The 13,366-nt window shown below is 38.0% G+C and overlaps 1 protein-coding gene across 4 annotated transcripts in view; it reads left to right on the plus strand.

Moving 5' to 3' along the window:
- Positions 1-13,366, plus strand: part of CLASP1 (cytoplasmic linker associated protein 1) — a 310,506-nt gene that overhangs the window by 238,257 nt on the left and 58,883 nt on the right. For 3 of the 4 annotated variants that reach the window (XM_073241304.1, XM_073241305.1, XM_073241303.1), the window contains 6 exons: positions 1,583-1,606; positions 2,893-3,137; positions 4,916-4,979; positions 7,415-7,578; positions 11,248-11,326; positions 12,363-12,506. In XM_073241304.1, the coding sequence (XP_073097405.1) occupies positions 1,583-1,606; positions 2,893-3,137; positions 4,916-4,979; positions 7,415-7,578; positions 11,248-11,326; positions 12,363-12,506 (720 nt within the window). The remainder of the gene's footprint in view (positions 1-1,582; positions 1,607-2,892; positions 3,138-4,915; positions 4,980-7,414; positions 7,579-11,247; positions 11,327-12,362; positions 12,507-13,366) is intronic. The other variant, XM_073241306.1, reaches the window with a different exon arrangement.

The following is a 13,366-nucleotide window of genomic DNA, read 5'->3' on the forward strand; positions in this document are numbered from 1 at the left end:
CCAGCATTTCCTTTTTTTAATTCTACCACTTCTATTACTGCTTTATAGGCTCTGATGGCATAGCCTAAACGTGTCATTAAAGTAGTAGGTAGCAGTGTTTGTGGTTTGAAAAATCTTGCATTTATTCCATTGCCTCACTAGTTCCATATGATTTTATGTTTCTTTGTTTTTGAATGAGTCCTTAAATAATTATTTAAGGAAACTCTCAAATTTTAATTAAGATGAACTCTTTGAGGGTATGTATGAATCACTGGTAGAATATGTTTGTGTCGTGATAGTGTAATATCTAAAAAAAACCTGTGAAATGGTTAGAGGTGCTTAAATTTGTTACAGCAAAAAGGTCCTTGGTAAAGTCAGCTTGTGGTCAGATTGCTCTTTAAAGGTGCAGTTCAGCTAGTAGTAACACAACATCTTGCATATTCTGGTTTATGTGCTTGGCATTTAAAGTAGATATTCTTTCAAACTGTCTAATCTCTGGCCTTGCTTGTTTTAGGATTTATTGTCTTCTAAGGAAAAAAGTATTTAATATCCTGCTTTCAGACCCTGAAGTTTTAAATCCAGTCATGTTTCATCTGATCAGAGTCCTGTGGTCTGTGGCTGCAGTGATTCTAACTTTCATCTTCCTATCTCTCCCTCACTTACTCTTAGATTTCTTTGACAAGCATCTGTGAGCAAACAGTTTGCTGTTCTTACAGTGCTTGACTGGTAAGCCAGGGCTGCCTGGCCAGTGCTGTTCATCAGCCTTATATGTAAAAGGGCTTTTTTTCCTGGCAGGTACTGGAGTTGGTAAATGCTCCAACCATGGCTTTAACTTAAGAGCCATGAGCTGGAACAGAACCCATAAAGTATTTTCCTTCCAACTTGCAGCATTTAGAATCTGTCTTTTATTTATTCAAAGACCCTAGGAAGTAGAAGTCAGGGGAGTCAGGGGGTGAAAAATGATGAATGTGCAAACCCTTAGTTAAATGGGGCTGCCAGTTGTGGTGGTGGTGGTGGAAGTTGGGGGGAGGTTCTTAGTTCCTTAAAGAACTGCATAAGGGACTGTACAAAGTCCTAGTAGACAGAAAAGGACTTACAGTGTTAGCTGTGGCATTACTTGATTTGGGCTTTTCTCTGAGCCCCAGCACCCATTCCACTCATCCTGCCCTTATTACTTTTTGTCCAAACTGCTTGTTCTCTCCGAATGACCTGCTACAGAAGATACAGTGCAGGAATGGTACCCAGTCCTTGCCTCACAGAATAGAAACCCCAGGGGCAGGCAGAATCCATCATAGATCATAGGAGTAGACAAGGGAATTAATGGTAACTTTAGAGATGTACCTAAGTGGTATGCAGAGAGTTTTAGCAAAGAATTATAGCAAGTCCTGGAATATCTTAGAAGAGCCATACAAGGGTTAGGAAATGTCATTGTGAAAGCGTCCTTTATTATTATTTGCTTGATATGAATTGCTTGCTAACCTGTATTTTTTGGTTTGCTAAGATATGTTTTCTGTACACTTTGCTGTGAGAACAATCCCTACATATGCTTCTGACATAATTCTCTATGCTTTTTCCCCATCCTTCAATATTTTCCTGCCTACAGCTGTTAGGAGACTCCAGGAGCAAGGTACTGGTGCTTTAACTTTTGTTTTATGACTTTATTTTTTCTGTTGCAAGTATATTTCTTTAGGAGCGAGTGAAAGCAACAAGAATGGTAATGTAGTATAGAAATTCTGATCTGATTATGATTTTGTTGAATCGAGTGAAGCTTTTGTTAGTGATGGAATCGAGCACCCCTCATACTTGTTGTCGTATTTACTTTGAATGTCAAGCTCCGCTCTTTCTCCTATTAGTGTTTCATTTTTATTTATTAACTCAGTTTGTCTACTTTTATGTGGTTTTTATTTCATGAGTGGATAAATTCAACATTTTTTCTCATTTAGGAATCTAGTTTATATGTAAGATGATCATATAATTTATCATCCTAACAAGGAAACTTTGGAGAATAAAAGGAGAGTGTTATTAATAATTATGCTAAGACAGTAGGCATAGGCAAAGCTGTCCTGAGCAAATTGTGATCTATATAAAAGCCATATTATTTAAAAATTACATTTGTATGGATTAGGTTAATAACTATTTTCTCTTACTTAGACGAATTGTATTTTACAAATTGTATCAGTTTTATGTAGCTGTCACTACATTGTTTAAGGGTTTAATATAACAGTTTTCTATGCAGAGCAAGAGAAATGAATGAGGCACATATAGTCTATAGGAAGCCTATTTGTGTTGTAAAATTTTAAATAAGTCTTTCATAAAAGTAGCTCAGATAATTTAAGAATCTGTACATAGGACATTGTGTCATTGACATTTCAGTTTCATACTTCTTAAAAGAAGCATGAATATTCTAACAAACGTACCCATAGACCATGCTCATGATAAATTGCATTTGATTGGAAAGGGGCTGGTGGGTATACATCTAATATACTTGCAAAGTGTCACATGCTGAGCCAGTTTCTTTAACATACCATTCCATTCAGCCCTCAGAAGCCTTTGATAAGCCTAATTATTATCACTGCAAAGCTGGGGAAGCTCAAGCAAAAAGGTTATGAAGCTTCTGAAGTCACACAGCCAGTCACTGGTGGCAGCAGGAGTGCAACCCATCTTTCTTACTGAAAACTGTACACTAGAGATGATACTCTTCCCTCTCTACTGCAATTGCTCTGCTTATTACTTACACCTACCAGAAGTCTTCACTTCTGTTATTTCCCTGAGCTGTAAACATAGGGAAGGTGTGCATGTATGTGGGTGTGGATCTTTTTACATTTTAGCTGCCAATTTTATGTGGTCTGACTCATGGTCATTTCACCTTTTCATTTCTGTCTCCATTCCTCTGATCCTTACTGGATCTGACAGAAGAAGCCTGTGAGGAGGAGATATGAGCCATATGGGATGTATTCTGATGATGATGCCAACAGTGATGCCTCGAGTGTTTGCTCTGAGCGCTCATATGGTTCCAGGAATGGTGGCATTCCCCATTACCTGCGGCAGACTGAGGATGTAGCTGAAGTTCTCAACCACTGTGCTAGTTCAAACTGGTCAGAAAGGAAAGAAGGGCTTCTGGGCTTGCAGAACTTACTGAAGAGCCAAAGAACACTGAGGTAAGGACAAGAGGCCAAGTTGTGAGCTCAGTGTGAGTCCCACAGTACAGTCATTGGGTCTCAAATGGATTCCCTGTTGTTATGAGTCCTTACAAAGTTCCAGGTGCCGCAGCAGACAATACAGGTGCCAGGATGACTGAGATGTAGTCTTTGCCTTCCAGAGACTTTGAAATATCTGGCAAATACACTATACATTTATTAGGGTTATAAACCATTTGGTTCATGTTTGTTCACATGAGTATTATTTGAGAAGTCTTGGTATAGTTTGCAGTTTAGATAAAACAACTCTGCAGGTTGGTGTATTTCATTACACTTTAGGGTCATGGATAAAATGATAGCAGTCTCAGTCTAAAATTTTTTAATAACATGCATGTACATATATATAGTTTATATGTATAGTAAAGAGATGCTAAAATGGAGTACTCCAAAAGTGTACCAGTAACATCTCTAGCATTGATTATTTTTGCTTTTTACTTTGTCTCTGTATTTCACAAATTTCCTAAATTGAGCATGTTACACATTACGAAAAAGATACGTGTTTATACCATATTTCATCAAATCTAAACCACCATTATTTTATATCCCTTTGAGAAGAAATGCTGCTTATTAAATTATGACAATACTAGTACATGTCATTGATTATAAAATGAACCTCAAAATTACAAGAGGTTAAAAATGTGGAAAAAGTGAGCAACTTTAGGATCCGTGAAATACATTATATGCTTTGGATAATTTTTAAAGAATAAATTGTGAGACTGGATAAGTTTGTGGTCACAGATGTACTCTGCAAAGCTAACCGAGTATGGACTAATGAGTAGTCACTGCTCTCAGGCTGGCTCTGCCCTGCTGTGTTCGTGCTTCCCCCGCCACATTCGTCCATTCTGTTCATGAGGTATCATGAGATGTTCTGTCGTATGCCTTCTGAAAGGCAGGTAGCCTCTGACACTTTGATCTGTGGGACAACAAAATGAGGATTTGTCATAATTATTCTTCAAGAATCTGTTTAACTCTGGTCCCATTTTCTTGACTCCTAGTGTTCACCAGGTATGCAGTGAGTAATCTAGAAATCTATTGATTAGCATTGGCCAAATCTAGGTCATATTTTAATATTTTTAAAGGATCATTGGACCAACTGTCTTATCAGTTTGAGGGGGAATTACTCACAGATGATTTGGAGAACAGGTGACACAATCAAGCCTGAAGTAAAAACGGGACTCAGAAGTACAGTTGAGGATTAAGAAAAGGCAAAGGGGTGTCATAGGAAATGAGTGCTTTGTCTCAGGCACACTGGTAGGTAGGGCACATCCTCCCCTGTAATCCCTCAGCAACCATTTGTCTCACTGATCATGGATATAAAGACATCAAGAATATTTTGTCTGCAGTAGATCTGAGATTGAAATTCAGGTCTTTCTGACCCCACAACACATGCTTTTCCTAGTTTATCCCATTGTCTTTCATCTATGGCAGGTGGGAAATAGACTTGAAATGAACAGGAATTGGCTCATGGCTTTGCCACTTCTTTTGCAGATGCGAGCTTAGGTAGTCACTCTTGAGATTGTTTCCTCATTTGAAAATGAGAGCAAAATACTATGGTTGTATATTCCTGTTTAATTCATCATTAATTTATATAAGAATTCATTTGTGGAACAATGTTTTACATATAAAAATTATACAAAGAATATGCCATTGGCTGAAAAGGATTTTTTTTAAACCTGTCATTAATTACAATGTTGACTTACTAAACTTTAATTCATTTATTTCCATTTTATTTCCACTAGTCGAGTAGAATTGAAAAGATTGTGTGAGATCTTCACCCGCATGTTTGCTGACCCTCATAGCAAGGTGAGTCTGGGAATCTGCCTACTTACATTCCTCTGCATGTTGGTGTAAGCTGTATGATATACTGCTTAGGAGTGAGAGATGGGTCCGTACTTTACAGTTTAGATCTTACAGATTTAACACCGATTTTACCAATAGTTTATGTTAATTTTTTATAAATGGAATTCTTTAGAAACTTCAAATGTCCATAAAACTTAAACAGTGTTTCAAGTAAGAGTTATCATGGATAGAATCAGATGTACTCTTTTATTAATTCAACCAGTATTTTTGGGTACCCCTATTAGCTGAACTGTGGGTTAACTGATAGATGTAATATTGTATTATAATGCCTTTTTTTTTAAGTTACAGTATTGAAGAAGATAATCAAGTATATAATTTTGTTTGTATCCCATGTAGAATTTGTCTATAGAGGATGAGACAGAAAAATGGAAGCTTTTATGTAAATAGATTTATTGAAAAACCAGGTTAAGTTACTTTAAGTAGAACTTTGCTGTGCCCAGGACCCTTGCTGGACTGTGGCCATTTAGCTGGTGCCCACACTCTCTGGGTCAAGGAAAGCCCTGAGCCTGTGGCCTGCCTCTTTGACATGAGAATCCCCGCCAAGGAGAAGACACCCATGAGTGAGAGACCAGGCCTTTTTGGGAGTGGTGCTGAGTGGGGGACCCTTTGAAGAAGTTTACTTGGAGTAAAGGTTGTTAGGTGCTTTTAGAGAAAGAAAATGGGAGGGTGAACATATCAGCAGTTAAAGGGTGGGTATAGGACAGGAACTGAAGTGTAGAAACTGATAGAGCCTGAAGTTGTCCTAAGCAGATCTTAAATTCTTGATGTGTAGGATTTAACTGTCTTATACTACATTTCCTAGTAGAAATGTCTTTCCTAAATCTTACTGGGAGGAAGAATCCTGTGATGACCAACAAAGTCCAGCCAGTTACTATGATCTCCCTTCTTTCCTATCATCCTTCCATCCTCATAGGGATTGTCTTCTAAGTGTCAAAAATGCACCCATCCATCCATCCAGTCATTCAGCATTTACTAAATACCCATTTTGGGTGAGGGATACAGTAAACATACATGTGGCTTCTGCCCTCCGAGACGCCCCTGAGGGCACAGGAGCATGAACGCAGGGGCTCTATTTTCAGGGGCAGCAGTGCTGCTCAATACCCATGTCGGAGCATGTCTTACAATTCCTCTTCTGACTTTCATAGTAAGATTGATATTAACAATAGTTATAAAATCCAAGAATGGTTGAGTTAAGGGCTACACAGATATCCAAAGATATAGTTATCAAGATTTTTCTCTAAGATAGTATCAAAAGCAGCAAAATTTAAACCATGAGATTCATAAGGGTTGGAGCATAAGGGATATTAGATGGTTTTGGACATTGATAAAATTTCTGTTACCTGTCACCTCTAGATTGCTGATTCAGAACCAGAATGTGAGGATAAAGGAGGAAATTTGTTTCCATCAGAAGGCTCTTGTACAGTGAGTTTGGAGGCCTCAGTTTAGTTAATATTTGCCCATCTGCCCTTGAGTGAAGCCAGGAATCCCACATGGACTTTTCTTCTGAGCTATCTGAAGGGAGACCCCTGGTGGTTAATAGTTGCTGTGCTAGAACTAAGTAGGTTTATAATGGCTGTGTTGTCCCTGCAGAGCAAGACTCATTAACCTAACCAAGTAGGTTATTTAGCTCTCTGAACTCAGGGATAGTGCACTGTGAACTCTGTCTCACCTTGGTGTAGAGGTAATGATTACACATGGCAGTACAAGAATTATATGAACTGTCAGTATCATTTATTCTACACAGCATGATCTTTTTGAAAGATTTTTAGGGCTTTTATAATATCTTTGTATAAGATATTACTTTATAATATCTGATTTGACATACAGCAAAATAAATGACTAAAATGAAAAGCAATACATACACAAATTATTATATTAATAGTGTTTGTTGAATGCTAAGTAATGAACAATAGTACAGAATTATGATAGTTAAAAGAGTTTTCTGTTTTTTTAAGAAAAAAAGGAAGGAAGGGTTCCAGGATTAAACTAATACTTTTCAGAAAAGTTACTTTCTCTCTCTACTGAATTTTAAAGTCAAACTGAGGGAGGGAGAGTATCTTATCAGTTTGTAGCCTTTTCGGGTCTTTTAAGAAACTGCATGACAATGGTATTAATTCACTGTGGACTAACATGGAATTTGTTTCGTTGCATGGCCTGGTTTGCTGTGGAATTCACAACAGAGAGTAAGTTCCAGTCCTTTTTCCTTTACCTGTTTTCCTTAAAATATTTGCCTTATAATGTGACCAGTTGTTAACAGTGTTTAAATTAATCTAAATTATGAGTAGGGAAAGCCAGTATGGATGTTTTTAATGTTTTGGAGACTTTGGAGAAAATTATAAATTCAATGTGTGAAATACTTGATTTTTATTTGTGTCTAGGTTTTCAGTATGTTTTTGGAGACACTTGTGGATTTTATAATAATTCATAAGGATGACTTGCAAGACTGGCTTTTTGTCCTTCTCACACAATTACTTAAGAAAATGGGAGCGGATTTACTGGGATCTGTGCAAGCAAAAGTTCAGAAGGCTCTAGATGTCACAAGGTAAATCAAGTTGTGATCATAGTATCACAACAGGGCCTAGGACATTTTTTTTCCAGCTGTGGAGATAAATAATTGACATGTCACATTGTGACTTTTGCAGTGATTTGGTACAGAAGATACATATTTCTAAATGATTATCACTGTGTCAGTTACCTTTACTTCATACAATTACCATTTTTTGTTGTGGTGAGCACATTTAAGATTTCTTCTCTTAGAGATCTCCTGTATCACTAACTATAATTACCATGCTGTACATTAAATCTGCAGAACTTATTCATGTTGTAACTGGATGTTTATACCCTTTGACCAACATCTCCTCAATTTCTCCCACCCTGACCTCAGCCTCTGGCAACTGCCATTTCACCCTGTGTTTCTATGAGTTAAGCTTTTTTTTTTTTAATTCCACATAGAAGCCAGATCATGCAGTATTTGTCTTCACTGGCTTACTTCATTTACCATAATGCCCTTAGGGATTATCTGTGTTGTCACAAATAGCAGGACTTCCTTTTTCTGACTGAATAACATTCCATTGTTTGCATCCACACTTTTTTTTAATCCATTTATCTGTCAACAGATACATTAGATTGTTCCCATGTCTTGGCTATAGTAAATAAAGCTGTAGTGAACAAGGATCAGATAGATCTTTGCGGTAGTGATTTCATTCTGTCCAGAAGTGGGATTACTGGATCATGTGGTTCTGGTTTTAAATTTGGGGGGAACTTCCATACTGTTTTCCATGTTCCATTTTATAATCCCACCAACAGGAGCATAGAGGTGCCCTTTTCTCCACATTCTCACCTGCATTTGTTATCTTATCTTTTTGATAATAGCCATTATGAATATTTACAAATATGTAATATTTATCCTTCTGAAGCCCTCAGTATTTTTAATACTTAACTTCTTAAGTAACATTAGAAATTTTTCTATCCATGTATGATGTAGCATTGCCATTCATCCAAGAACAACATCTATTGACAGTTCACTGGCTCAGCAGTACATCACACACTTAAGAGCAGTTGTAACCCATCTATCTGGCTATTAAGAGAAAAGAAAAGCTGCTGAGACTCAGAAAAGTATAAAAAACTGACAGTGTGCTGTCATTGTTTAGAAACCTCTTATTATTATTGCCTGCATAGTTATAGGTCCTTGACATACAAGTATTAGAAATTAAGTGATCTCAGGAGACACTTTGCAGTGATAGCTTTGTTGTGATTTGGTGGAAGATCAAGGGGAAAGTGTCAGATCCAGTGAATTTTTTAAAACATAAACAAATGACTCCTGGTCACTTAGAAAATTATCATCAGCTCAGTAATCAGCTGCTACAAACTGGAATATTACCAGGTATCATAGAATTTTCAAAATGGAAGGACCTCCCTTGTTTTATTTATGAGGAAACAGACATTGGCCTGACTTGTTCAGGGTCCCACTTCATGCTAGTGGTAGGGTGGTTGCTCTGTTGTCCTTTCCACTTAACCTCAGGCTGGCCTGCAGGCATGCATCTTTCTGTCCTGCAAGAGAATGTGAATGGGGTTAGCACCTTTTCTTTCCTCTCTGGCACCCTCCATTAGCAGTAGGACACAGCGTCCCCCATGCACACTTCTGTTGGATGCACTCACCCCTCACAGGTGTTTGTCCCTCTGTTTTGCAGTGCCATCGTTTTTATTTTAGTCCCTGACTCTGGAGATCTGTATGATTAGAGCCACTGTAGGATTTTTTAAATCACAATTTCCCTTTGGATTTTCAGTGAACTCAGTGTAATACACTACATTTGCAATAAGGCTTTCAAATGCCACCCCCTCCTTTGGATGATTGAATTTAATGGAATTAGAGAACATTCCTAAATACCAATATATCAATGAATTTATAAAGTTTTAGCCAGGGGTTAACTAGAGGGGTGAGGCTGATCCAGCTGATAACAACTGAGTGAAGTGCACAAGCAGGCAGGTGGCACTCTGGGGGTCTTGGTCAGTTGTGGGCATGCTGGGCTGTGGGGCCAGTGGTACTAGACTTGTCAGGAAAGGTCAGAAATGTGGATTAAAGCAACATTTGAGATTCTTTTTCCTTTTTGGTGACACTGTGAAACCCAAATAAAAGATTTTTGAGCCAGATTTGGCCTATAGGTTGCTTCCTTAAGACAGGTGAATTTCTGAATGACAAGACCTAATTCATATTTTTAGGGATATCAGGAATATTAAGATTACATCCTAAACTTTGGTGATTAAGAAAAACAGTTTTGTCCTATTAATTTTCCTGGATGTCTCTTAACTTTAACAATCCTGTTTTCAGTAGATTTGGTCTGAGTCTCTGGAACATGTTCCTCACACCCTTTTTCTCAGCCACTGAGGCATATAGCTGAGCTTATCTAGGATCAGTCGTGGTAGGTGAGAGCTGTTTCTCAGGTAGCAGACCTGCCTTCAAATCTGCCTATTTCCGTCCCTTTGGTTGTGTCTAACAACAACAGGGCACGTTACCAGGTTCAACACACCAGTTACTGAGATACAGTCTCCACTGTCCCCTTGCTGCAGATGAAAGGAGAGGCATTTTGTGTGTGGCCTGTTTACCGTGTTTCTTTAATTTATAGTCAGTATGAGTAACTTACTCATGTACCTTCACGTGTACCTAGCTTCCAGAAGTGGTCTTCATAGCTTCCTGGATATAGCTAGATGTGGGAGAAAGGATGTGCCTTTGGGTTAACTTTATTTTTTACTAGTAATTTTAATGATGGTAATACTAGTACCTACTGTGTGCCATGTACCTTACTTTGTTCGTGTATCATTTCTTTTAAGTTTCAAATCAGTCCTCTGATTTTATGGATTTGAACCTGTGTCCCTGCTTTTTTTTTTACACTCCCTCTGTAGACTCTAAGAGAGTCCAAAGAAAGCAGTGCAGTCCCTCAACATCAGTTGTAATAGATGTTTGTGTTGCCTTATCTTTCTGGATAGTGTGGAGGGCATGTCTATCTTACCCAAAGAACTGCATTATGCAATTTTAAACTAATACTAGTAATCGCAGCATTTTAAGGGAGGGAACAGTGACTCTCACTAGCCAGAATCCCTCGGCTGGGTCAAAGGTATGAGATGACTGAAAAAGGATCAATAACTGGCAAGAAACAGAGCAAGAGAGTGGCTCCTTGGGCCCCAAGCTTCTCTGTGTGTTTTGTAGCTGGATGGGGAATTTTTTCTGGTGAATACCCCAAAAGCTGTCATGGCTATACAGAATAGGGACCGTAAACAGTTACCAGACAGAACAAAAGACGGCAGTAGGGCTAGCACAAGCAAGGTCAGCAGTGAGCAGCGATCAGGATGTAGTTTTTGGTATAAGCAACATGCAGAAAGGTAACTGGGAGAAGAGGAGCAGATCCCCTAGAAGGCAGGTACAGTCTCTTCCTTAGTTTATTGCTTTGTCTTAAAGTTTTAAATAGCATACTCTTCAGTGTAGTAAGTGTTTTGGAACTTAAAATAAGACTTCCCTTTTTCTAAATTTTCTATATAATGTATATTCAGTGTTTTTATAAGATGAAAAGTACTGTTTTTAAAAAGGTGAACAGCCTTCTTTTTTACATACATTAATCTACAATGGTATATTTTTGTGTCTTGATATGGTTTCACATTATTGTTTGTAATAACTCTTTCTTTAAAAACAAGTGCTCTTTTCTTTTTTTAAACCTAGGGATTCCTTTCCATTTGATCAACAATTTAACATTTTGATGAGATTTATTGTGGATCAAACTCAAACTCCTAACCTCAAGGTTGGTAACTATCATTACAGTTGACCTTCTAAAGTCAAACTTGCTTAGAATTTACTTCTGTATATGTGACTCATATTTGCTATTATGAATAAATCTGCTGTGAGCATTCTTGTACAGCTGTTTGTAGACATGTTCTCTTGTGTCTCGGTTCAGTACCTAGGAGAGAAGTTGCTCGTTCATTGGGTAGGTATATGTTTAGCTTTATTTGAAACTGCTAAAATGGTTGTGCCATATTATATCATACCATCAGTACAATGAGAACTCCAGTTGTTCCACATTCTCACGAACATTTGGGTGTTACTACTATTTTTCACGATTCATTTTTAAGCTGGGAAATTCTGATGTTTTGAGAATAGGTGTCTTATTGGAATGTTTATCATTTTAACATTTTAACATATGAAAATAATTGTTACATGTTTTTGGAGAAGTCATACCTATACAAGACTAGATTTGAGGGAGCTTATGTGTTAATTAGATCATGTGCATCATCTGTTCTTTGATCATTAACTTCTGTAGGGGCTTTAGGATAGGCCCAATAAATGATAACCCCTTTCTCCTAAGGTCACACCCAACTGAGACATCAGAGAAGTTAGGGCAGAAAATCAGCTTGATTACTGAAAATGCTGCCTTTCGAGATACAGCCTGGAATGTCTAAAAAAAAAAAACAGGACCAACTGCAGAGCTACCCTTACCCTCCTGGTCAGGGACAGAGCTAAAAATTCCATGGCCTTTCCTTGTGGGCTTCTGCCCTGTGAGTGGCTTGAAGCATCCATGAGGGGCACAGCATGCCTTCTCAGCAGGTGCAGCAGTCTACAAACGAAAAGGATGAAGCTGCATGGCACAGTTCCTGTCCCCAGACTTACCCTCAGTCATTTCATGTTTTTTTTCCTGATGGATGCCACTCCATGTGGAAACATATATCCAGGAGAAAGGAGGTGTCCCTCAATAGAGTTTATTTTTCTGTGATCACCAGGTAAGAATTCTGGTCAGACTCTCATAACATCTACTTAATATTTACAATTATTGCATCTTCCAGGTCAAAGTTGCAATCCTGAAGTACATTGAATCTCTCGCTAGGCAGATGGATCCAACAGATTTTGTGAACTCCAGTGAGACAAGGCTTGCAGTTTCTAGAATTATAACCTGGACAACAGAACCAAAGAGTTCAGATGTGAGAAAGGTATGTATGTCCAAGAGACTATAAAGTACAGCTTTAATTAGAGACTGTTCTTAGATGTGTATTAGAAAAAAATTATTTAGAAACTTGCAAATGACCCCCCATACCTACTTGGAAACCCTTGCCACTCCTTTTCCATGAAAACCAAGACCTTACCCTTGCCCCTTATCTTTCTCCAGCTCCACCTAGTTCCAGTCTCTGAATGTCAGAATGAAAATCTGAAACCTTGTATGATGGCTTCATGGTTTTCTTATGAATCTGCTTTTACTGTGAGAGCAATAGTAGTTTAGTTTCTTTTATATGGACATTGGTTTTCCTTACATCAGTTTTGGAACATGTACTTTGAAGACAGAATTGCAGATCAAAGGCTACCTGACTGTAATGTGCCTAATAGTAACGTGGTTGAAAGTTTGCTAAGATAGAATGAATTCTTGGCTTTAAAAAGAGCAAAACCCTTCCAATTATGTACCACACTTGGAACATACTTTCTTTGATTTGGGGAGTGAAGTGGGGAGATAGAATTCAGAGTTTTGAGACACCCTGATACCATGGTGTTGTTTCGTTGCTGCTGTTTTTAATCAGCTGCAGAGAAATATTTGCTACTTTCTTCTGAAATGGGTCGTTGAGAGGCATATATAACCTGGTAAAGAACACAGGATTCTTTCTGCTATTAGGTTGTGTTTGCCTCTGGTCTGTTACACAGTTTAGTTAACATGTAACATTTAATCAACTCCTGACACATTATAAGCACACAAAGAGTGTAAGTTGTTACTATGTTTGCCAGTTCTCTGATTCTTTTCCTGTCAGTGTCATTTCTTCTATGTTTGAGTTTCATAGGTGGCCATTGTTCTACTTTAGATATC

This window comes from Manis javanica, chromosome 7, assembly GCF_040802235.1.
Source record: "Manis javanica isolate MJ-LG chromosome 7, MJ_LKY, whole genome shotgun sequence".
In the NCBI taxonomy this organism is placed as follows: Eukaryota; Metazoa; Chordata; class Mammalia; order Pholidota; family Manidae; genus Manis; species Manis javanica.